Genomic DNA, 25408 nt, shown 5'->3' with positions numbered 1-25408 from the left:
TTGAACCTTTGGAGAAAACTTTCTGCCCATTCATTTGGCATTTGACGTAGATTCGCCAAATCAGCCAAAGTGACTTCAGATTCAGTTTTGTAAAACTGAGCATGAAACAACTGTTCCAGTTGTTGCCATGTTTGAACAGAGTTCGCTGACAAGTTAATGAACCAGGAGAAAGCTGCTCCTGTTAACGAACTAGGGAAAAGTCTCATTTTGTGGTAATCGGTTACATCATCACTTTGCAACGTGAATCGCCCTATGTGTTCCAGGGTAGACACCTCTCCCAAACCAGTAAACAGTGAGAATTCTGGCACTTTGTACCCTCTAGGCCATGGATATGCTTGGTCAACCCAATCAATATATGGCTTCGTGTAAGTCGGTCTAATGATAGGACGCACCCCAAAGGCCATCTGATCCTGCACGATTTCCATAATCTGATTTCTCAATATGACATTGGGATCATATGAAATTCCTACAGGCTGATTAACCGGTTGATTTGCATGAGGTCTGATGTTTGGTCCTTGATTGGCAACAAAATTACCATGATTAGGGCCATTACCATTAGCCTGGACATCTACCCCCTCGTTATCACGTGGAATATTCTGTCCATTGTTTAGGACATTATCTCTCACGTTTGTATTACCCCCCAAGTTAGGCATACCACTACTACTACTTTGATTTGGTATTGTAGCACCTCCTTGGTTTGAAGTAGAGGGGCTAGAAAGTGGTTCTACCCCCTTGACTTGGATTTGGGACCGAAGGATTATGTCCTACGATCGTCCTAGTTTGAAAGTGACTTGCAAGAGGTATAGCCGGTTGACATATTTGGCCCACTAACTTGTTCATTGTTTCATTCAACGTCTTTAGTTGTTTGTCCATATTGTCATAGTGTGCATTACCACTTTGTGTAAATCTTTCCATATTATGAATACTTCGAAGATTTACCTGTTCAACGACGTCTTGTGTGAGTTCTCCAAGCAATGCACGCATGGTTCGAGGACTCAGCTCCGTCATTGGTTCGTAACGACTGTTACTGCTCTGATTTTTTCCATCTGTTCGTGGAGAGGCATGTTGCTCCTCATATCGCTCGATTACAGACTGGATTCCTCCCTGACTTGCTCCTTCCTTGTCGGATCTCTGAGGCATGCTGTTTCTCCTTTTGCACTTTCAACACCTAACACCACTGTCCCACTGGGCGTGCCAAATTGTTTCGCGCGGGTTAATTCGCTAACAATTAAAGAGGATCAGACGATTGTGTAAGGGACGAAACCTCTTGAGACAAAGTCCCAAAAAGGGGTGTTCTTTTTATTGGCGATGAACTTTACAATTGGAAACGGAAAACAACGTGCCTCCAAGGGGCGCAAGCACACGAGTTACAGAAAAGGAAATGTTTAAGTCTAAAAGCTAAAGGAATGAAAATTACATATTCTCTGTTCGAGAGTTTTGGATTCGATTCCTTACTTCTAAGTTCTTTCTCCCTTTTATACTTCATAGGCGATCCCTTTGTGATTAACTGCTCTAAAAAACTGCTTGATCGCCCTATAACTACCCACTTTCTTTGTAGTGGCTATTTTGTCATGCAACTGTCCTTTTAACTGCTGTCATTATCTTGCATCGTTCAACCGCTTTCGATTGAATCCCTTGAGTCGTGGAACGTGATAAAGTTACTTTAGCAACTGCCTCAATAACTGCATCATAATGCGTTATGCTTGTTGATACCTTGGGCGACTTGAAGATTTGGGCGAGACTTTGGACGACCGTATGCCACTCTATTCGTTCAGACTCTGAGCGACTTACAAACTTGGACGATGGCGTTACCGCACTATTGGGCCCCTTATTTGGACATTCACCTTGATTCGTTCAATTGGATTTCGTTCTTTGGTTATCTGATTTGGGGATCCTCCAATTGAACTTTATTCTCTGGATTGTTCGATTTGGGCTGACTTTTTATGTGTCAACAATATAAATTGGGTGATTATTGAAACCCTTTTAACTCCATATAATTATATTCCAATATCTATACAATTGCAGATGGATCCATGATCCGCATTAAAATTGTTGTGTGCTTTCGTGATTAATTATTGGTGGGTACATTTTGAGATATATCTTATAATGTATCAATGGAGGAAATTTGATTTCTTCGAGGAGAAGAAAAGCAGGATTCCAGAGGAAATAGATGGCAAAATTGAGTGCTGCTCCAGCGGCAGAGGAAAGATCGTGTTGGGTTGCTATGACGGCACGGTTTCGTTGCTCGATCGAGGCCTCCAGCTCCTCTATTCCTTCCCCGCACACTCCTCCTCCGTACTTTACCTCCAGCAGCTCAAGGTTTACTTGCTCCATCTCTTTTTCGCCTTTTAGAAAATTTGATTTGATCAGTTGATTGTTTATTTATTATGGAGTGAAAGTAGGTGGCTTTTGCTTAATTTGGGAATTACTAAGATATGGAGTTCTGAGGCGCACCAATTATGAATTCGGTATATATGGGTCTGTTTATTATGAATTATAAGTTACAATGTTATTGCTTATCCGTAATGTTGAACCACGTTTTGAAAAATTGTTAAAAACTATACAAAAAATGATTTATGAGAATTTCGCTGATTGAAAATGTTGTTACTGAACTGGTGAATCAGCAACGCAACTTCTTAGTTACAGTAGGAGAGGATGAGCAAATATCTCTGCAACAATCAGGCACGTGCTTAAAGGTTTTTGACCTTGCTAAAATGCAAGATGAGGGCTCAAGTACATCAAGTCCAGAATGTGTTCAAATTTTGCGGGTGTTTACCAACCAATTTCCTGAAGCAAAGGTAAATATTTACCTTTTACGTGTACCTTTTTTCATCTAACATGTAGTTATGTAGTCAGTTTCTTGAAATTGACTAAATAATGGCGGTTAGTTTGAATTGACATCAATTCCTCTTTGTTAGATAACATCTTTTCTAGTTCTAGAAGAAGCTCCACCTATAATATTTATTGCCATTGGATTGGACAATGGTTGTATTTATTGTATCCAAGGTGATATGGCTCGTAAGCTCATTAAGCGCTTCAAGCTTCAGGTGGATTATGCCCATTCAAATAAGACCACTCTCCTATTAATGGTCTTGGATTCCGAGTGGATGGCCAAGCCTTTCAATTGTTCGCAGTCACTCCGATTTCAGTAAGCTTGTTTGACTTGAGACCCAACCACCTCGAGGGCAAACACTTGATCAGATTGGATCTTCTGATTCTAGTGTAGCAATGACAGATCGCTCGGTATGAATCCCTAGATAATTTTTCTTTAAGTATTTTCCTTTACAAGTTGTGTTTTCAAGCACAATTAGATAGCTTTCTTGTTGTCTTGGTATCAGGAACTTATCATTGGTCGGTCTGAAGCTGTATATTTCTATGAAGTTGATGGTCGAGGTCCTTGTTGGGCATTTGAAGGGGAGAAAAAATTCGTTGTCTGGTTTCGTGGTTACCTTTTATGTGTAATAGCAGATCAAAGAACTGGCAAGAATACTTTCAACATTTATGATCTGAAGAACCATTTAATTGCCCACAGTCTAGCAGTTAAAGAAGTTTCTCATATGCTTTGTGAATGGGGTAACATAATACTTATAATGGAAGACAAATCTGCTCTTTTTATCGTAGAGAAGGATATAGAAAGCAAGTTAGATATGCTTTTTAAGAAGAACCTGTACTCTGTGGCCATTAATCTTGTTCAGAACCAGCAAGCTGATGCTGCTGCAACCGCTGAAGTGCTAAGGAAATATGGTGATCATTTATATAGCAAACAAAACTATGATGAAGCTATGTCTCAGTACATCCACACAACCGGTTATCTTGAACCTTCGTTTGTCATACAGAAGTTTTTGGATGCACAAAGAATCTACAACCTTACAAATTACTTGGAGAAGTTACATGAAAAGGGGCTTGCATCCAAAGGCCATACCACCCTTCTGTTAAATTGTTATACCAAATTGAAAGATGTTGAGAAGCTGAATGTTTTCATTAAAAGTGAGGAACAAGTGGGGGAACATAAATTTTATGTAGAAACTGCGATAAGGGCGTGCCGAGCTGCTAATTATCACGAGCAAGCGATGTACGTTGCCAAAAAGGCCGGGAAACATGAATGGTACTTGAAGATTTTGCTGGAGGAGCTATGCATGATGAAGCATTGCAATATATAAATAGCCTTGAACCTAGTCAAGCTGGGGTAACTGTAAAGGAATATGTAAAACTTCTTATAGAGCACAAGCCAAGTGAAACAATTGAAATTCTGATGTGTCTTTGCACCGAAGAAGGTGAACTGGTCAAGAAGGGGGCATCAAACAGTTCCTTTTTAACCATGTTGCCATCTCCTGTTGATTTTCTCAATATTTTTGTGCATCATCCACGTTCACTTATGGAATTTCTTGAAAGATACACCAAGAAAGTGAAGGACTCGCCTGCTCAATTAGAAATCCATAACACACTTTTAGAGTTATACTTGTCTTATGATTTGAACTTCCCATATCTTTCACAAAATAGCATCAATGAAAATGGTGGTCTGAGAACGGATCAACTATCAAGTACAGCCACGATGTCTGGAGCAAAATCTAATGGAAGAATAATTTTGGATAGGAATGATGTAAATGAGGAGAAAGATCGCCAGGAGAGACGGCGGAAAGGTTTACTCTTGCTTAAAAGTGCATGGCCTACTGAACAAGAGCAGCCACTGTATGATGTTGATCTCGTGATAATTCTGTGTGAAATGAATGCTTTCAAAGACGGGCTTCTATATCTTTATGAGAAGTTGAAATTATATAAAGAAGTGATTGCCTGTTATATGCAGGCCCATGATCATGAGGGTTTAATTGCATGCTGCAAGAGACTAGGGGATTCGGGAAAGGGTGGTGATCCTTCTCTTTGGTCTGATCTGTTGAACTATTTTGGTGAACATGGAGAAGACTGCTCCAAAGAAGTGAAAGAAGTTTTGACATATATTGAAAGGCATGATATTTTGCCTCCTATTATTGTTCTTCAAACCTTGTCCAGAAATCCATGCCTTATGCTTTCTGTCATTAAAGATTATATAGCTCGAAAGCTGGAACAGGAGTCAAAGCTGATTGGGGGAAGACCAAAGATCTATTGAAACGTATCAGGTTTGGGTTCTACACTTAAAATACATTGTTATTATATCAATTGAATTATCTTCATTCAAGGTTCAAATCTTGTGTTGAGAAGAAGAGGCAAATGGGGGTTGTTTCTTTGATAAATGGCCTTAAAAATGTTTTATGGGCACACATTCATATGTATCAGCTGATTAATACCGTCTGAGGTTATAGACATCTATGTTGGTCATTCTTTTCATTTAATGGTAACGCTAGACAAGAATTTGTCTTGTATTTTACAAATTTGAGACCATAATAAATTATCAGAGAACTTGCAGCGAGGTAGAATTTGGTTCAAGATTTAAAAACCCCAGACAGATAAAAGAGGCTAGAGCTTATTTATAATGTGCATTGACTTATTTGACCTGATTCCCTGTTTTAGCTTATGCCAACAGTATTCTTTAGAATAGTTGACTATACTATATACTTGAAATGAGTTTTTTTCATTTGGAATCATATCTTGGGTAATTAGGTCAGTATCTGCGGGGGAGGGTTGGCATCCTTATTTATTTTAAAAATTTCTGCCACTTCAGTTCAAATAAGGCCACTACCTTGAATTTTTTATGGTTTTAAGCTACAAATATTCATGCATGGTGACATCAAATGGCTAGGCAAACTATTTTGTTCACATTCACTGAATTGATAGATGTCTAAGATGGATGATACTTGAGTGAATCTGCAATCATGTATTTGCTAAGAAAAAAATCATTTAGGAGTTTGTTTGGTACAAATTTTAAGCTAATTAAAATTAATTTTTTGACTGTTATTTCACTGTTCTAGCTGTCATTTTTGAATTCTTTTTTCACAGATATGACCCACTTTATTTCTAACGGTCAAAAAATCAATTATAAAATCCTTACCAAACAACCACTAAATCTTTACAAAGATATAGACTATCAATTAGACTACCTGAAGTTGAGCTTATGCTTGAAAATTAATAGATCAACAGAAAATTAATTGACATTCAACTTGAAAATTTATAGACATTCATCACTAATTGAAGTTTTCATCGTTCTACCCAGTTGTTTGGCCTTGTAGCTCATGATCTATTTGGCAAAGCTAATACATTAATCTTTTCATTTTCTTGGCCTTGTAAACAGCAATGATCAAATAACACAAAAGTACTCATTCAGCAGACGCTGTAATATCTCATTTCTCTCTTTGTTTCTGTTCATCTTTTTTTCCTTTTTTTTCCCCGGCTGGGCCTGGAATTTTGTATTTGATTACCATCAACAATGAGAAAAGAAAACATGCATTACTCTTCATTTTGCAGGAGGAAACTTCAACAATGAGAAATGAAATCCAGGATCTTAGAACAAATGCAAGAATCTTCCAGCTTAGTAAGTGTACAGCTTGCACTTTCACCCTTGACCTTGCTGCTGTCCACTTTATGTGCATGCATTCGTTCCATCAGCGATGTCTTGGTGATAATGATAAAGAATGCCCCGAGTGCGCTCCTGAGTACAGGGCTGTTCTAGAAATGAAGAAGAACTTGGAGCAGAATTCTAAAAACCGAGATCAATTCTTCCAGCAAGTAAGAACTTCGAAGAATGGATTTTCTGTGATTGCAGGGTATTTTGGCAAAGGGGTCATCAGCAAAACAAGCAATGGACCTGCAGAAGCTCTAAATTCAAGTAGCGATTTCTGAGAAATTTTCACCATGGATAACAAAAGGTAACAATGAGCTGTGATCTCCTTTAGTCAGTAAACCCCGAGCATACGGTAGAAAATAATTGGTTTGTGAGGGTGACCAATCTAAAAGAAAATCCAGGAAATACACATATTGTATCTTATGATTGGAGTTAGCTGGTCTTTTCCAATAAATATGTTACTTGGGTCTCCAGTCTCCTTGAAAGCAAACTTATGCACGTGGGTCAGTACAATTCAAGTTTTGGTTCAACTGATTTGTGGTTATATTCTGAGCCAGTTAGCGTTGCAACTTGGTCCCGAGCTTCGCGATCGTCGTTTTCCAGTGTCTTATCATGTACTAAAGTAAATTCTGGTTTTGGTAAACAAATGCTAACTTGTTTATTGTTGGATCATATCCAAGGTGTGGTTTGGTTCTGTCACGTTTATGAATTAATGATTTACTCTTACGAAATTAAAAAAAAATGAAAACTACTTGTTTATTGAACTGTCCATTTGAATATTGCATATGATCGTACATGCTCTAACAGCAACGAAAATATTGAAACTAGATAATTAATTCAAGTGGTGCAAAGAACAAGGGTGAGGTATACTCAACCTTGTTGACAGTCGTAGTATGATGGTTCGATTCCTGAAACATGGATTGAGATTCTTTGTGAGCACCAGTATGTTCTCTGGCCTGTTGGGACACATCCCGCGATTAACCTCTCTCACAATGCTCCAAAGATGGGACGGTGGGGGACCCTTAAGGTTGGGATTCAACCTTTTAATTCAAGGTAATTTTAGTTCTCCTAAAATATGCTCATAGTTAGTCTTCAGTTAGTCTCTTTCTCCAAGACTCCCAAGGTTTAGCAAAGGGAGATTTACACAACAGTACCAATTAGGGTAAAAAAATTGTACACATTTAAATGAACAGTACCAATTAGCTTGACGTTTGTTGATATCTTTTATATAATTGTGACGACTATTCTTTACATGATTTACCTGTAATACTTAAAAAAAGAAAAAAAATTATACAGACCATTAGAATATAAATTTGAATTTTATTTTATCTTTCAAAAAGAGTCAAAATATTTATGAAAGATCATAGCACATGCTAACAATAATTAATTCTTAAAAATTGTTTTATTGCAATTTTTAGGTTTATATGTATAATATATTGAATTTTAATCTTCAATTTTTATTTATTTATTTTTTGTGGTGTAAGTGACAATTTGGAGACATGATTTTTTTTTTTTTTTTTTTTTTTTTTTTTGAAGAATTTGTGTTTGAAAAGTAGGAAAGGACTTTGGATTTACATTTGAAATTATTTTACTGAGGGAACGTGCGGTTGAAAATGAGTTTTTAAAAACGAGTATTCAACCACGGTATAGTTTTTCGTTTTTAAGCTATTTATTGTAGTTTCACTCTTGGTCACATTTTTTTAAAACTAACTTCTTCTCAAATTCATTTTTAACAACATATTTTTTGAGATTCACAATTTTTGTCAATTTTTTAATCATATTTTTCTTCAACATTTATCAAAATTTACTAAAAATCAAACATGAACACAATGTGATGTAACATACATTAAGTGGATTAAGTGCTATTAATTCATATACTAGTCAAACGAAAAACAAGTATATAAAACATTTTTAATGAGTGAAAAATATCTTTTAAATTAGTCAAAAACATGAAGTTATGCACGTTTAGCCCCTGTTTGATGGTCATTATTAATGTTTTGATTAGTATTTTTGAAGAAAGTGTGGTTAAAAAATAGAAAAAAGTATTGAGTTTACGTACTAAATGTTTTATTAAGTATTAACGATAGTCGATCTACTTAAAAAATAAAATTAGATTCTAGTTAGCTCCTTTTAAAACTTTTCAATTTAATTTAATTTAATTTTTTTCTCTCCTACTTTCAACCACACAATCTTCAATAAAGTAATATTACACTCAAATTGAAAACTTTTCAATCACACAATCTTTTAAAAAATATTATTCCCCTCATTATAAATTCAAATAATGGGGGCGGGCTTAGTTTTACTAATCAGGTGACAACTAGTTAGTTTTACAAATCAGGTGTACCGTTACAAATTTTAGTGAAGGTATCCAAAAAAAAAAAAAAACAAAAATAAATAAATTTGATGACTCACTCACAGTTTGTTCGGGAGCGATTTTTTGTCCCAAAAAATTGATTTTTTGATGATTATTTCATTATTTCAATCATCATATTCGACTTTTTCTCTTAAAGGTGAATATCACTTTTTTCCTAACGATTAAAAAATTAATTCTCGAAATCACTTCCGAACGGGCTCAAATTTTGTACAATATTGGTGGAAACATGTCACGTAAAAGTGGGCCCATGTGTACTGGCTAATAATTCAGCACAAAGTAAAATGGTCCCATTTCCATTTGATTTTGACAAGAAGAAAATTCAAAAGCTATTGTCGCTTTGGTTCAGTTTAGTAGGCCAGTACCTCCATTCCCATTCTGGCATTCCATCCCCATCTTTCTCTGAAGCACAAATCAAATGTAGAAAATTACAGTTCTTTAGTAGTCGCACGGTGATTAAAGAAATTTGTTGATGCGGAGTTTTAGGAAATGATTATGATCTGAAAGGAAGTTGATTGTATAATTTAACTTCATTTGTTGAGAAAAGGGGTTTTCCCGTGATGACTAAAGATAAAGAGAAGCCACCGGAGCCTCTTGATTTCTTCATTTGGACTGCTGTGGTAATTATTTTTCGAGCTTAAATTTCTACTATTTTCTTGTTATAATTCAATTAATTGACTTTTACTTCATGAATCGGTGCTATTTGGTCTGTACTGAAAAATTGGGGGTAGAAAGAAATAATTAATCGTGAAAATACATGAGGTACTCTACTTTATCACAGAGAAGTTAAATTGTTTATTATTGACTTCTACTTCAATTGGATGTGGAAATTGTCTGGTATTGTATATTATCATGCTCCAAACTCTAACCGATTCCTTGCCCATCTCAAACCCCTTTGAAACTGATAACTGTAAAGACTAAAAAAAAAAAAAAATGATTTCGATTTTCTTTAGGTGTACATAATCGACTTTGATGCTAAAAATTACGGAGACTTCCATAGTTGTTCCCCTCGGTGTAGTACTGTCTGAAGTCTCTTCTAGGAAATATACCAGCATTTGATTTTTATTATTATTATTTTTTTCTAGTAAATAAGACAAAGGGATGAAAAAGCTGAACTGTTAACACACTTAACACATCACTCTTTTATGGGCCTTGTATTATTGAAAGAAACCTAATGAGAAGAAATAGGAAACTTCAGTTGAAAATGGAATTTGCTAAGTTACCAATCTTTTGATTTTTCTTGGTTCCCTAGGATGTTGGCTTGTGGCTGGAAGAGATCAATCTTGGTGGCTATTGCCAAATTTTCAAAGAAAATGGGATCAATGGGGAGTATTTAGAAGGCATATCCATGTTTACAACTGAGCAGATACTGCGGTTCATAAGGAAGTGCCACATGAAATGGGGGGATTTCATAACCTTGTGCAAGGAGCTTAGGCGAATAAAAGGTCTCTCTCTCTCTCGTATTGACGTTATGATTTTGTACGGTCACTTGTTTTAATGTCGTTTAACATGAATGATTCTACAGTTTAACCTGGACTCTTTTATTTAAATTCCTTCTTACAATCAAAGAAAATACGACGAGTAGACCTTTTGCTATCTTCTTCTAGTTCCACCACTTGCACAGCTGCCACCACCATTGGTAGATTGCCGACCCCAGCGCCACCAAAATAATTCCCACTTATTATATATATATATTCCTTAGGAACCCCAGCTTATATGTACTTCAAAGCACCTCCAAACAAGCACTTAATGAGATTTGATATTCGGCAGTTGGGGTTTCGAGGGAGTAGACAGTGGTGCTGGTGGACATAGATTAGCCTTTTCCAACTCTGGAAGACATAGCTCAAAAGATGGATATGCAATTATTGATTCTTAGTTTTATTTCACATTTTCCTTTCTTTGCCCCCCCGCCCCCCGCCCCCCGAAGAAAGACATTTTTGTTTTTCGGTTTTTTTGTCAATAATTGAACTGTGATGTGGGAATTTTACGGGGAAAATGAACCATTTTCGGAGTATATATTTGTACACACACACATTTTTAACTTTATTAACAAAAAAAGGAGGGTGACAAACCTGGATGTAGGGCTTGTTTATTTTCATCATAAAATCAGAAGCAGGAATCTGATACCTATTTATAATAATTCTTAAGCTCAAGGGTTTAGGAACTCACCGTAAATCTACCTCTTAATTTGAGAAAAGATATTACTGACTAGGGGTGGACATGATTTCATTTGATTCTGGACCATCTGGTTCCAATAGAATCGAACTGAACCAAATTTAATCATGAATCAATGGTTTTTGTGATAATGGGACCAAATATTTTTTTTCTTCTTCTTTTAAGATATGGAACCAAACCAAGTAGAACCATTCGGTTCTGGTTTAGTTCTAGTTTCATTTCTTAAATTTTCATATTTGCACCATATTAGTTAGTAATATATACCTAAATATAATAATAAAATAAACATTCAGCAAGTTCAAATTTCAGTCATCAAAAAAAAAAAAAAAAAAAAAAGTCCAAACTAACAAACAAAATATAGTCATAATTTAAATACACAAATCAATTTTCATTCTCATATAAAAAATTGTTTAATAATTGATATAAATTATTCACTAAATTAATTGCAGCAGTTTTGAAAGCATGCCCCTATAATTAAGAATGAATTATGCAAAAATTTTGCGGTCAACTTTTACACATAGTATTAACCGTTTAATATCCCATGAATGTTTATTGGATTTTCCTCTATTTCTGAAGAACACAAATAACTCATCAAACAATCAAGGTAAAAATTAGTTTAAGGACTTCTTAAGTAATAGACCAATATTATTTTTCGATCTTAAAAAGACTCCATTGACTTGATGAAATGCGGTTCCAGCATACTGTTCTTGACCAATTTCTATTTTCCTATTTATAATAATTCTTAAGCTCAAGGGTTTTGGAACTCACTGTAAATCTATAGCTTAATTTGAAGGAAGATATTACTGACATTGTGGACCTATTCCTTCCATCCATGCTGCCTAACACCTTAATCTTTTAGGAGTTAATGTCTCTTTTCCTCTTCTTTCCTGAGAAAATACTGTCTGCTTGTATAATCTCACATGTATTAAATTTAGAATACCCTCCAGGTTGAGTTGACTACCGACATTGTCCATGTCTATTATGAATTTATTATGATTATTAGTATTATAATCAGTAATAACAGCGTTGTAAACATATATGTCTGTTTTCATCATTTCCATTCATTTATTGGGTCTAACAGTAGAACAAAGTTCAGATTTCTTTATGTCAGCATCGATTTCATCTGCTACAATTGATTTATGGAAAATTGCACTGGAAGTCCCCAGCCTATGTAAATTGTAATGAGTTGATCCTGATCTAAGTTCTTTGGCAAGAGTCATTGTCATTCTTTCAAGTTTGTAATTTTTACCAAGTTCGTTCCCAGTGAACCCAAGCACTTTAAAAATGACGTGTATCTTTATGAGGGGTAAAATAGGCAAACATTTAATGTCAATTAAAACATAAAGAAAAAATAGAAGGAAAAGAAAAATAAGTAAAACTGTCACCGTCTCATTTCTGCCAACACTCTCCAGCCCAATGTGCCACGCCTCGCCTCGCCACTCTGTTCCCCCTTCCAAAACTGACTTCAAACTGGCGGGCAGGGCTTGAAGCCTTCAGCATTCGAAATGTACAATGTCTTATTCTCCTTAATTAGAGTTTCCTTTTAGGCCACTATATTGGTGCTTAAAACGAAGCATAAGCACAAACATGCCTTTAAAATTTTTACCATTTTTACAGGTTTGAAAATTTTTTAGGTTGCTCCTAATCCATTAAACATGGAAAGGAATGATGTGGGGGCAGTGGGGGTTGGGATCGGGAGGGGTTGGGGGAATAGGGTGATGGTGGTAGGGAGGGGATTGGGAAATGGTGTGAAATGGGTTGGCAAGGATAAAGATGATGGGTTTACTTTCTTTCCTTCTTTTGTTTTTCTTATTTATTTTTATTTAAATTGAGTGTTTGCTTTTTTTGCCTTTTAAAAAAGTTGCCTTTTCCACGGTCTAACTGGATGGAAAACAGTCTGATGCGTGTAGCACCGAACACTACTAAACCCCCAGGAGATTGCTGCCGGATCCCAAGAAACCAAAGAATCAAGGTTTAGGAATTGACTCTCGAAAGTGAACCAGGCAACGGATAATATATTAAATTATCGACCTCCTAATCACACGATTTTGAGATCTCCTCCAGATTTGTTTGAACGCCATAAGATGTTTTAAATCTTGATAAGTTCGATAATTTGTCCTATCTAGAACAAAAGAATTGAAGCAATGCTTCGCAAAGAGAAAATTCTCATTAATTCATAATTCAAAGTTCTTGAATACAATGAAATAAATCCTATTTATACTAAAAAATCTAAAAAATAATTAAAAAGGAATAAAATAAGAAAAACCTATTTTAAAAGGAAATGAATACTAGAACTTGGCAAAAACGTGGTTGACGAAATCTTAAGAATATAAACTTGCCAAAAATGGAAAGTCCTAACTAAACTAAAAGATTTGTGGAATAAGGAAATTTCTCTCCCAGGTCTATGCCATGCGATCGCATTGTATACATTCTTGCGGTCGCATGAGTCTCTTGAAATCCATTGGCTGATTCCCTGCCATGTTTTCTGCGGCCGCATGGTCCCTCACAACGGTGCAGTCGCATATCTTTGCAAAATAGCTCCAAGTTTGCTGCTTCGTCCCGGTTTGTTCCAAGCCGAACCTCTTCATGTTGTCTTCCTCATCCAGCTTGAAACTTGTTGTTTTGTTAGTCAACTTTCTGTCTCGAACTAGCTGTTCCAGCTTGCTTTGGCCTCCAATGTTCGAACAAGTATTTCAGCCTAGAGTTTATTGACTTTATTCCATTGCTTGCAACCAAGTTCCACCACCTTGTTTGCCTTCGTTTTCCCAGCTGCTTGACCAGGTCGCTGCAATTTAAATTGGCCTTCAACCCAATTAACAATCTTGGACTTCGGATTGTAAACTTCAACCTTTTGAATTCCATGGCTTGGTTATGAAATTGATTGATTAATTTGGCTCAAATTCCCCTCGATTGAAGCTTAATTCTTGGTCTTGGCCACCCTCCAATAATCATCAATTCTTCGGTTGTTTGCAACGCATCCCGAATCACATCACAGTCAATGGAAAATTGATTTGCTATAAACTTGAAAGGTTGTGAATGACTTTAACTACCTAGGCCTCGTGACTTACTATTCGCTCGGGAGAACCTAAGCCCATTTTACCCTTCACTACTTTTTGTCGCGTTCTCCAAGATTCAAACCCTTGAGTTCAATTTTGGTGAACGCGACAAAAAGTCGTGTAGGGTAAAATGGGTTTAGGTTCTCCTAGAACGGATAGTATGTAAGAGAATGAACGGGCACAAGCCTTGGATCGTTAAAAAAAATGCGCATTTTTTGTAACAACTCAACCTTTGTGTCTAAGACGTTAACTTATGTCCATTTGGTACGAGAATTGAATTTAAGTCGTCTTTAATGGAAGATCAGTGGTTAGAATTTTGGGGAAGTGATAAAAATTCGTGAAGGATAAAATGGATTTAGGATCTCCTAAGTGGACAATACGTAAATTAACGGCTTGGGCAGAGAGACTGCGTCGTTACAATGACTCTTGTCAACAACATAGATTGGAGAATACAACTTGCATAGTTTTGGGGACCTCTGCTGCAATCCAATGATTATGGGCAGCCTTTTTATATTTTCTTTCTGATATGAAATTGAAAATCTTTATTGTTTCTTAACTTGTTATAGTGGCTTGCTTGAAAGGGGAGCAGAAGGTTCGTCGGCCATGGTGGGCCCCATCTTGTCTTTCAATAGTATTCGTCAAATCTGAAAAACGTAACAGGCAGTCCCGGGTTGTTTCATTGAAGCTGGAACCTTGATACAGATACTAAAAGGGAAGTACCTTTCCCTTTGGGGTAAGGAAAAATCATGTTAAGGGCTTGTATGTATATACTCTTCTCTTATTACTTTTGGGGTAAAAAAAAAAAAAAAAAAAAAAAAAAAAAAAGGAACAAAAACTTGTTTACATTTGTCTGGGGTTTTGCCAACGATATTTGGTTCTTCTTTGGAGAACCATCCATTTTTGTCAGAACCCTTACGAGATGATGTAATTTGCTTCTTTCGCTTGGAATTTGTTTTGGGAGAAAAACCTGGAACGAACAAATGCGCAAGTGATTATGTGCATTTATGTTATTCATAATATCAGTAAAGCATGTACCTTAAATTGGCTATAAGTTTAAGGCTCAGTTTGGTAAGTAGGATTGGACGAGCAACTTAACAGTTCGTTAAAAAGTAATAAAGTAGATTTGAGTCCAAGTATCGTTTCACGGAGATTAATTTAGTTTGATTTCAAATATCGTGACCTTAACCGAAACAATAATAATTTGACATGTTTGTTTGTGATGAAATTATAATTAAAATATTCTACTTATGCAGTTATGAGTAAATTAACCAAGCTAAATGCAAATTGTGTTTAATGTAAGTAGATGTGTTTTAATGTATGACAAACATAATAGGATCCCGAACTTTCATGCAATAATCGTTTTTAACCTTAATTCTATATTTTGACAATATGATTGAATTTTGAAGAATTAATTTTCTTATTTTATTTAGCAATTTCTTTCAAGTGATGTTAAACCTACTTTTATACATGATCCACATATAATTCTACGATGGATGCAAATATACAAGAATCATGACTTTCTATGAACGCTTCAATATACATATGGAGTATAGTCGTATATTTTTATCTTCTATTAGACCCTAAGACAATTTACACTGTGTTGAACCTATTTTCCTTCCTTCAAATTCATAAAATAAGTTACCAAATTCATATAACTACCATACACAATAATTGTAGAGAAAAAATAATCATTTAAATTATTCAAAATCCAACAATATCTTTTCAATGTCAAAGATGTAAAATTAAATATTAAAAACTCATATTACAATGTTCATCGTTCTTCTAACACAAAGAAGATTAGCCTAACGGGTTGTAATGAAAAAAAAAACAAAAGACATAAATGTCGTTCATCACTCGAAAATTCTTGAATTCAACTGTGATGTTCTTGAATCTTGATGTATTATTTGCTTCCTTTTGCAATTAACTCTTCGCCCTAATTATGTTTTGAGAGGTGGTATTTTATAATCCCTTAAAAAGTCCCAAAAGGTCTAAAAATCGTGTAAGCAAGATAAGATTATTCCAATTTAAGTAAATTTCAATATTAAAACGAAACAAAAGCTTAGTAATATAGCTCGAATAAGTGCACAAAATTGCATTTATCAAACTCCCCAAACTAAAACATTTGTTTGTCTTCAAACAAAACAAAGCAAAACTTTAGAATAAACCGTATCACTATAAGCAAATCACAAATAACAATGTCAACATTGAACTGCTTACCATATGCCTCAAGTTCGAATTTAAACAACACTTTGAAAAGATCCAAGCAATGTCAAAAATAAATTTCTACTTGTCCGATGCTCAACTTAGTGTATGTGTGATTAGCAAATATTGAACTCACACCCATACTAGAATACAATGAATCAAGTGATGTTGATTTACTCATAATCTCAATCCCCTTATGGTCAGTTTTTATAACACATCTAGTGCAAAATCGCTCATTATGTTTTTCTCTCCAATCTCGAGGTATTTATAGAATATGGGGGTTCCTAAAAATCATTACGATGCATTTTTCCATACAAAATGGTCAAAATTAGATACTTGTAAACTTAGAATGGAGATGGTAAGTATTTTTCAAAAAACATACTGTCATTCTCTAGAGTTCAAGTTTCAAAGTCCTTACAGGGCACATTTCACCTTGATAATCTATATCTTTTTTTTTTTAAACATCCTATGCAAGACTTTTCCCCATTAAGTTTTCGAAATGACTCTTGTAGCAAGTTTTAGGCCAATGACTCCCCAATCAGATAACTATAGGGCATCAAATTTTTAGATAGTCTTGCAAATTTAATAACTCGAATCAAAAGGTTACAAAAAGAGTTAGAAGATGTATCACTTTTTCTTTTGATATGAGAATCTGATATTTCATTCTTTGACATCTTATGTGCAAAACTTTCGTTCATTAAGTTTTTTAAATGATCTTTGTAACGAGTTTTAGGCCAATGACTTTTAATTCAGATGACTATAAGGCTCCAGGTTTTAAAGACCTTAGCGGGTTCAATCACTAGAGTCATAAAGGTCACAAAAAGAATTAAAAGATATATAAGATTTGAATTTTAAAAATGGTCATTGTTCGTCCTAGACTCTTTCAACCAACGCCCACTCCAAACTATCAAATTTTTATAAAAACAAGCACTAATCTTTTTAAGACACCCAAACTCTTTTTAAGAGTTTTGTTTCTAATAAGTGTATTTTATATACTTATTTAAGACTTTAAAACGATGATATTTAATTGCTTTTCGAATTAATTATGGTCTAAATTGTAGCATTTGGTGTGGAATAGGTAAAATTCAATAATGGTACAAGAAATTGGGAGAAACAAGAGGAAAACCAGGAAAAAAAGCAAGATCCAAAGTTCGGGGATCAAAATGTAAATACTCTAAAGTTGTGTCGGGCCTCACGATGAAGATTTAAGAGTGCTTAGATTCAATTGGATAAAGAAAGACATCAAAGAGATTAAATATAATCAAAATATGATCACATATAAGTTCAAACCGAAAAAAAAGTTATGCACCGTTTTCAGCATCATATTGAGACCCGGTTTTGATATAGGAAATGATCGAATTTGAAAATGATATCTAAAGAAGAGCTGTGGTCCTTTGAGTTAGCTTTCCAATGCATCTTGAATCGCCTCAATCGGACATCGGGAGAGAAAATTATGATAAAAATACTAAAAGAAGCACAGCCAGAATTTTCACCCGAAATGTGGCGCTACGGCACTACCATCAGGTCCCCGAGGCGCCACCAAAACAGAGCCGCGCCCTGCGTCACCCCTACATGGCGTTGAGACGTCGCCTGGGTGCGTTTTGGCCCATTTTAAAATTCGTAAAGACCCTACTTTTTACACACATGCAAGGTACCTATAAATACAAAATTTTCAGACTTTTAAAGGGGGATTCACACATTGAGAGATAAGAAACATTATTTGAGAATCAAAAGTGGAATCCAAAGACAAAAAAATCAAGTAATTGAAGGTTTGACGCATTGTTTGGAAGAGGAAGGAGATCTTGGGACAAGAATTCCAATTTTTCTGCAACATCTTTACTAAAATTCCGGTGATGTATTATAAGACAATTTATTATTTTTCTTCTTTCGTTATGAATAGCTAAATCCATTGGTAGAGCGATAATGTAAACCAATTAGGATCTTTTATATTTTTTTATTAAGATTCTTGATTTTTATTGTCTCATGTGTTGATTTTACTATGGATTGAATATATTAAATTATCTTATCACTAATTTGATGATTTCGTGAATCCATTATGAATAGAGATATGAGTTTAGGATTTAGATCATATAGTAAAATCTGATAAATTGGTATAAAGAGTAGAGATACTTATATTAATTATTACGGTCATAATTAAATTCCTAGGACAAGGAACTCATTTAACTAAGTTAAATTTGCATAAAGATATGAAATTTAGTTAGATAAATAGGCTCAAATGAGAACTTGAGAGGGGTAAATTGAATACAATAGGAGAATTTGACCAAACACTACATTAAATTGAATCTTAACTTAAATCTTAATTTAAATTATCTAATCACTAATTTGATGATTTCGTGGATCCATTACGAATAGAGATATGAGTTTAGGATTTAGGTCAAATAGTAAAATTTGATAAATTGGTATAAAGAGTAGAGATACTTATATTAATTATTACAGTCGTAATTAAATTCTTAGGACAAAGAACTCATTTAACAAAGTTAAATTTGCATAGAGATATGTAATTTAATTAGTTAAATAGACTCAATGAAAACTTGAGAAGGATAAATTGAATACAATAGGAGAATTCAATTGAACACTATATTAGATTGAATCTTAATTTAAGATGTAAAGGTGATCAATAGGTGAAATTATTCTTCCCTAACATCCATCATTTTTTTATTTTTAAACCAATCGTGTGTGTATCCACTTATTTTCTAGTATTTAGATTGAAACTCAAGTCCTACAAGTTTTTATCTCATCAAATAGTGGTTGACAAAAAAATTGAATTAAGTACTAGAGTTAGTTTTCGTGGGATCGACAATCCGGACTCTTAGGTCCACTTATTACTCGTTGCGATCCGTACACTTGCAGAAATAAAATTGACAACAATTTCTTACTAAGAATTTAGGAATTCACACAAGTATCAGTCAACAACATCAAGAGTTAAATCCATATAATCAACTCATGCCCCATGATGAGTGCTCTACACTCATAATATTTATGCCACCTAATTTGTTATTTTGTTACTCTTGAGAGTGTTTTAGAGCTTTTTATTGTGTGTTTTGATGTTGCGATGTAGGTTGATGAAATTGAAAGAAATAAGCAAAAAAGTTGGCGAAATTGGAGAAAATTGCTAAATTGTAAGAGATCCAAAGTTCGGGGACTAAAGCGCAAATATTAAAAAGTTGTGTTGAACCTCGCAATGAAGATCCGAGCATGTTAGGAGTCAATTGGATGGAAAAAAGATGTCAAATGGATCAAATTTAGTCAAAATATGATCACAAATCAATTTTCAATCGAAAAGTTGTGCTCAGGAATTTTAGCCTCACATCGAGACTCATTTTTGACATAGCAAACGATCGAAGCGGAGAATAATATCTGAAGAAAATTTATACCCCTTTAAGTTAGCTTTCTAACGAGCTTTGAATCACCTCAATTGGACATCGGACGAGAAAGTTATACTAAAAATACTGAAAGACGCGTAGAAAGAATTTTTCACCCGAACCGGGCGCCGCAGCGCCCATGAAGCTGAATTTGACTCTGTGGGGAAACATATTTTGATATTTTTGGATTTCTTTCTCGGCCCATTCCAACCCAAAATCGTCCAACACTTGAGGAGACTATAAATACTACCTAAAAGACCTAATTAAGAGGGGGGGGAATGAGCAAGGAAAACTTGAAGCAACTGGCAAGAACACGTGACTGGAAAGAGGAGTTTAGCCGGATAATTGCAAAAATCTGGAGACAAACCCACGGCTGGTCAATACAATTAAAGAAGAGGAAGTTAATTGAAAGAATTTGGCAACAATGGAAGAAGAAATTGAGTGGCAAAAACGAGTTTTTCTATTCCTTTTCTTCTCTATGTTCTTTCTTATTAATTTATTCATGTCAATTTTCTCAATTATGAACTAAACAATTATTCTAGGGATGATGTAGCCTATTTGAGACATGTTTGGATTCCGTTATAATTATTTCAATTGATCTTTCCTTTTTATTTATTTATGTTGTTTGTGCGCAATGCTTTCAATTAACTGGCCACTAATTGATTGATTTGATGTTCTAAATTTTGGCGCTCGAGAGAGGCAAATTTAGGCGTGATCTAAGACAACATAACCTAGATTTCGTAGGTTTCAAGAGAAAGTGCGAATCTTTGAGACTTGTTTTAATTAAGAACCACGTGCTTGATAATTTTTATATTTTTAATTCAGAATAGAGATATTGAAATTAATATATAAAAATAGATTTTATTTGGCGCTCGAGAGAGGGAAATAGAATTACTTTAGCGTTCTTGCCTATGAATTTTGGAGAGATTGATAGAAATAGTTATACGGTTGAAAAATATTGTCGAATGTACAATGAAATCATTCCACAAGCGTTCATAATTTGATAAGAAATTTCATAATTTGCCCTTGTTTACTTGCATCGTTCATCCTATTTAATTTTAATTTAGCATAAAAACATTGACTCAAAATTTGATCATCTAAATAAAGGGAAAGCTAAAATAATTATAGTACTCAATTGATTCGAATATCAATCATTGTGGGTTCGACATCCTAACTTCTTTACTATATTACAAAACTTGACACCGTACACTTGCGGTTTAAAAATCATGTTGCATAAATTACGTGGCAAGTTTTTGGCGCCGTTGTCGGGGATTGATTTATTTGAATTCAATTGATATTATTACCAATTAGCTGTGATTTTACTTTAGATTTTTATTTCTATTGTAATTTTTATTTTTATTTTATTCTTTTCGTGTCTATCTTTAAGGGCTTCCTTATGGTAATTTTCAGCTGTTTATGCGAAGGGCGAGAAATCTAGATCTACTACCTGTTGATCCTGAACCAGAACGCACATTTTGCATTCTCAGAGGCATACAAAAAAAGGAACGGAAAGCAATGGCAGAACAGGATGCTAGAGCAGCCAATGAGGATAACCAACAAAGGGCTATTCAGGACTACATAAGGCCGGCTGTCAATGACAACTATTCTGGCATCGCACACCCAGCAATTGCTACAAACAATTTCGAACTGAAGCCAGGACTTATACACATGGTGCAACAGAATCAGTTTGGGGGAGCTCCAACAGAATACCTAAATGCTCATTTGGGGTCCTTTCTGGAGATCTATGATACAGTGAAAATGAATGGCGTTACCGAAGATGCAATCCGACTCCGCCTATTTTCCTTTTCCCTAAGAGACAAAGCCAAGGCATGGTTCCAATCATTGCCGTATGGATCCATCACAACTTGGGAGGGGTTAGCGCAGAAGTTTCTTACAAAATTCTTTCCACCTTCGAAGGCAGCGCAATTACGGAGTGAAATTGGACATTTTCGACAATTAGACTTTGAACCATTCTATGAGGCAAGGGAGAGATATAAAAATCTATTTACAAGATGTCCTCAGCATGGTTACCCGGATTGGTTGCAGATACAAACCTTCTACAACGGTTTGAATGGTCAGACACGGATAGTGGTAGATTCTGCAGCAGGGGGTGGACTATTATCCAAAACTCCAAATAAGGCCTATGCACTATTGGATGAGATAGCTACTAATAGCTATCAATGGCTGAGTGAGCGTCCAAGTGCAAAGAAAGTTGCTGGCCTTTATGAAGTAGATCCTATAATCGCCCTTGTAGCTCAAATGTCATCTCTCACTAATCAAATAGCTGCATTGACTTTAGATGGATCACAAAAGAAATCAGAATCTATTATGGCTACATCCACTGCATACCAAAAAGTTGAAAGGGAGAAAGAACAACTTCAGTATGTGAACGATCGAAATTTCAATCAAAAGGGAAACTACTCAGGAAACAACTACTATCAAGGGTTCAATAATCAAGCGTTTGAGCGAATACCATCACTGGAAGATATTTTAGGAACCTTCATTTTGGAGACCAGATCGAGGTTCAACAAAGATGAGGCAAGACTTGACAGCATTGAGACATATACGAGCAACTTGGGGGCTACAGTGAAGAATTTGGAGGTACAGATTGGTTAGATAGCAACTGCAATACAGTCTCAACAAAAAGGACAATTTTCCAGTGACACAGAGGTTAACCCACGGGAACACTGCAATGCTATCACCCTAAGAAGTGGTAAACTAGTTGAAGAACGCAACCTTAGAGAGATTGGGGTACCTATATCGGATCCCATTCTTGCAAGGGAAAAGATCCCATTCTTGCAAGGGAAAAGCAGATTGGAGGGCAGAAAACTGAGGCAGAGGCAACAAAGAAGATTTATAAGCCTTACTCAATTTCATTTCTGGACAACCCACCTATCTTGAAGCCCCCACTACCATTCCTGCAGAGGTATTTGAAGAAGGAGTTTGATGAAAAATTCGCAAAGTTTCTGGAGGTCTTTAAGAAAATCCACATCAACATTCCCTTTGTAGAAACTTTGGCCCAAATGCCTAACTATGCCAAGTTCTTAGAGGAAGTGATGTCAAAGAAGAGAAAGTTGGAGGAATTTGAGACTGTTAAACTGACAGAGGAGTGTAGTGCCATATGTTCACGAAATAATTCTTTCGATTTAAAACTATCGCAAGTGTACAGTTCGTAATAAGTAATAAAGTGGATTTTAAAAAGTCCGAATATTATCCCTCAGAGATTGAGTAGTTCAATTCTATATAATCTAGCCTTAACCGAATCTAATTGAGTGAAAATATGGTCTAAATGCAAAAGCCCTAATTTCAATTAAGAAACCCTAATTTCAACTAAAAAATCCTAATTTCTCAATTAGAAACCCTAATTTTGAAATTTCTCTAATTAAATGACTCAAACACTCAAGTAAATGAAATTATGCAATTTCAAAAGCTAATTTATGGAAATTAATCAAACTAAAGTCACTAGGATCACGAATCCCCAATTGAAGTTATAAAAACCCTAATTTCATAAAATTAATGATTCGATGAAAATTTGCCAATTCAATGTTCCTAATTCTATCTAATATACTCTCTCGATATATATTAGACCTATTCTTGCACACCACCAGCCTATATCTCTATGGATGATGGAAACATACAAGAATGCATGTAGTTTTGTGAACAATTTAAGAATTGTATAAAGTATAGGGGTATATCTCTATCCTCTATCGAACCTTATGCTAATTTACACCTTATCGAACCTATTCCACTTCTCTCGAATGTAAGAAATAAGTCATCAACACTCCCACAATCATTGGCCACTAATTGCGGAAGAAAACTAATGCATGTAAATCAATCAAATTATCCAAACGAGTCTTTATATTAAATTCATGAAATATAGAATTAAAATAACAAACAACGGTTCATCAATTACCTAGTAATTGAAAACCTAACCTAGAAGATTCATAATTACAGAAAAAAAACGAAATTAATAAATAGAAAGAATAACACTCGTATGAAAGTTCTTGAAATTTGAAATCTTGAACAAAACCTTGAAAACCTACTTGAATCCTTGTGAAATCGGCTTCAAGTTCATGTTCCTTGCCTCCAAAAGTTGTATTCTTCTTCTCCCTGGACATTCTGCCTTATTTTTGATGAATTTTGGCTTTTATATCATGTCCTCTCGGAGCCTCGAAAGAGTTTCAATTAAAAATGAAAGTTCAGATTTTTTTTCGAAATTAAGGCCATGCGGCCGCATGGTTAAATTTTTCAGCCCAAAAAGATCTCTGTTATATCATGTGCGACCGCTGCATGGTTATAGAAATTTTTCCGTCGGACAGCTTTCAGTATTTTGGTCATTACTTTCTCTCCCAATCTCCGATTGAAGTGATTCAAAGTGAATTGGGAAGAAAACTTAAAGAAGTACATTTTTGATAGAAATAGGCTTCCTCAAATTCTGATGTTTACTATGCCAAAAATGGATCTCAAGTAGAGACTCAAAATCACGAGCATAACTTTTTTGCCTGAAAGTTGATGCTTGATAATACTTCGACCATATTTCACCTCTTGACTCCTTTCCTCATCCGATTGACCTCTAACACTCTTGAATCTTCATTCCATTTCCCGTCTCATCTATGGATTATTTGCAACTTGGTCCCCGAACTATAGCTTTGTTTCGTTTTGGTCCCTTTTCGGCTCTTTTCTTCTAAATTCCATCTTTTCCGTGGAAACACCTACATTGCATAAATTTAAAAAGATTAAGCCACAATTCAACTACTTTGTTCATGTTTAAGTCATGTTTGTGAGTTAAATAAGTGTGTAAAAACACACTTATCACCATACTTCAGAAGAAGCTCCCTCACAAATTGAAAGATCCGGGCCGCTTCAACATCCCGTGCAATATTGGTGGTATCACATTTGATAGGGCACTATATGACCTTGGAGCTAGTATAAACTTGATGCCTTTATCAGTGTTCAAAAAACTGGGTCTGGAAAAGTGAATCCCACAACCCTTACCTTGCAACTGGCGGACAGATCGATCACATATCCCAAAGGCATTATTGAAGATGTGTTGGTGAAGGTTGATAAGTTCATCTTTCCGGTAGACTTTGTGGTATTGGACATGGAAGAGGATGAGAAAATACCATTGATTCTTGGCCGACATTTCCTGGCTACTGGAAAAGCATTGATTGATGTGCAAGAAGGAAAGTTGAAACTATGAGTTAATGAAGAGCAAGTAACTTTCAACATCCATCAAGAAAAGAAAGCCCAAGAAAAAGGAAAAGTTGACATTTGCAAAATGATCCAATCAGTTGAAGTAATTGCAGGAAATGGAGAAAAAAGGGAATTATTTTATGATCCGTTGGTGCAATACATGGAAATTAATTACTCAACAAGGGATGTATCTACTGATGGTAATGACTCAGAAATGAAGAAAGCAGTGGATTTCATCTTAGCTCAAGAAGCTGACCTACCTGACAAAAAAAAGAGCTATGTATATAGGCGTTTGAAACCTCCAAACATTACCAAACCAAAAGAGGTCTTGAAAGCCATACCAGGGTCAAAACAGCCTAAGTTTGTTCACCATCTTACAATGAAGGAGAATACAAAGCCGAAGATAAAGTTCAGAAACAAGAGAAATGTGCCACCTAAGGATCCACCGTAAGCGTTGCGGTTGAGTCAAGCTAGTGACTATAAAGAAACGCTTCTTGGGAGGCAACCCAAACGTTCTTGCCTTTTCACTTATTTT

General features: G+C 35.3%; 2 protein-coding genes and 1 pseudogene across 3 annotated transcripts; all 3 read left to right on the top strand.

Annotated features, from left to right (window-relative positions):
• The window catches only part of LOC111372367, a 16928-nt pseudogene extending 9709 nt beyond the window's left edge, over positions 1 to 7219 (top strand).
• A 1979-nt stretch (positions 7220 to 9198) lies between these two features.
• LOC111372366 lies at positions 9199 to 15167 on the top strand. Of its 2 annotated transcripts, none has more exons than XM_022994676.1 (3): positions 9199 to 9484; positions 10117 to 10309; positions 14677 to 15167. In XM_022994676.1, exons 1-3 carry the CDS (start codon positions 9425 to 9427, stop codon positions 14790 to 14792), a joined length of 369 nt encoding a protein of 122 aa, XP_022850444.1. In that variant the 5' UTR covers positions 9199 to 9424; the 3' UTR covers positions 14793 to 15167. The 2 variants fall into 2 exon arrangements, with proteins under 2 accessions (XP_022850444.1, XP_022850443.1); XM_022994675.1 differs by having other exon boundaries at positions 9206 to 9484; positions 14662 to 15167.
• Positions 15168 to 16571: 1404 nt separating this feature from the next.
• LOC111372012 lies at positions 16572 to 24880 on the top strand. Its single transcript, XM_022994150.1, has 7 exons — positions 16572 to 16655; positions 17051 to 17110; positions 17376 to 17462; positions 17822 to 17891; positions 21068 to 22281; positions 22461 to 22789; positions 24631 to 24880. The coding sequence occupies exons 1-7, from the start codon at positions 16572 to 16574 to the stop codon at positions 24878 to 24880; spliced, it is 2094 nt and encodes a 697-aa protein (XP_022849918.1).
• Positions 24881 to 25408: the final 528 nt, after the last annotated feature.

This window comes from Olea europaea, chromosome 23, assembly GCF_002742605.1.
Source record: "Olea europaea var. sylvestris chromosome 23, O_europaea_v1, whole genome shotgun sequence".
In the NCBI taxonomy this organism is placed as follows: Eukaryota; Viridiplantae; Streptophyta; class Magnoliopsida; order Lamiales; family Oleaceae; genus Olea; species Olea europaea.
The sequence above is the reverse complement of the archived record's forward strand: the minus strand, read 5'-3'. Positions and strand labels throughout refer to the sequence as shown.

What these genes read in the sequence shown, in the direction of transcription:
- LOC111372366 (XM_022994675.1), top strand. Translation starts at nt 9,425, where the DNA reads ATGACTAAAGATAAAGAGAAGCCACCGGAGCCTCTTGATTTCTTCATT. An exon ending in TCTTCATTTGGACTGCTGTG is followed by an intron (nt 9,485 to 10,116) that starts GTAATTATTTTT and finishes TTGGTTCCCTAG; the next exon opens with GATGTTGGCTTGTGGCTGGA. An exon ending in GGAGCTTAGGCGAATAAAAG is followed by an intron (nt 10,310 to 14,661) that starts GTCTCTCTCTCT and finishes AACTTGTTATAG; the next exon opens with TGGCTTGCTTGAAAGGGGAG.
- LOC111372012 (XM_022994150.1), top strand. Translation starts at nt 16,572, where the DNA reads ATGGGGGTTCCTAAAAATCATTACGATGCATTTTTCCATACAAAATGG. An exon ending in GGCGTTGAGACGTCGCCTGG is followed by an intron (nt 17,892 to 21,067) that starts GTGCGTTTTGGC and finishes TCTATCTTTAAG; the next exon opens with GGCTTCCTTATGGTAATTTT. An exon ending in ACTGTTAAACTGACAGAGGA is followed by an intron (nt 22,790 to 24,630) that starts GTGTAGTGCCAT and finishes TGCCTTTATCAG; the next exon opens with TGTTCAAAAAACTGGGTCTG.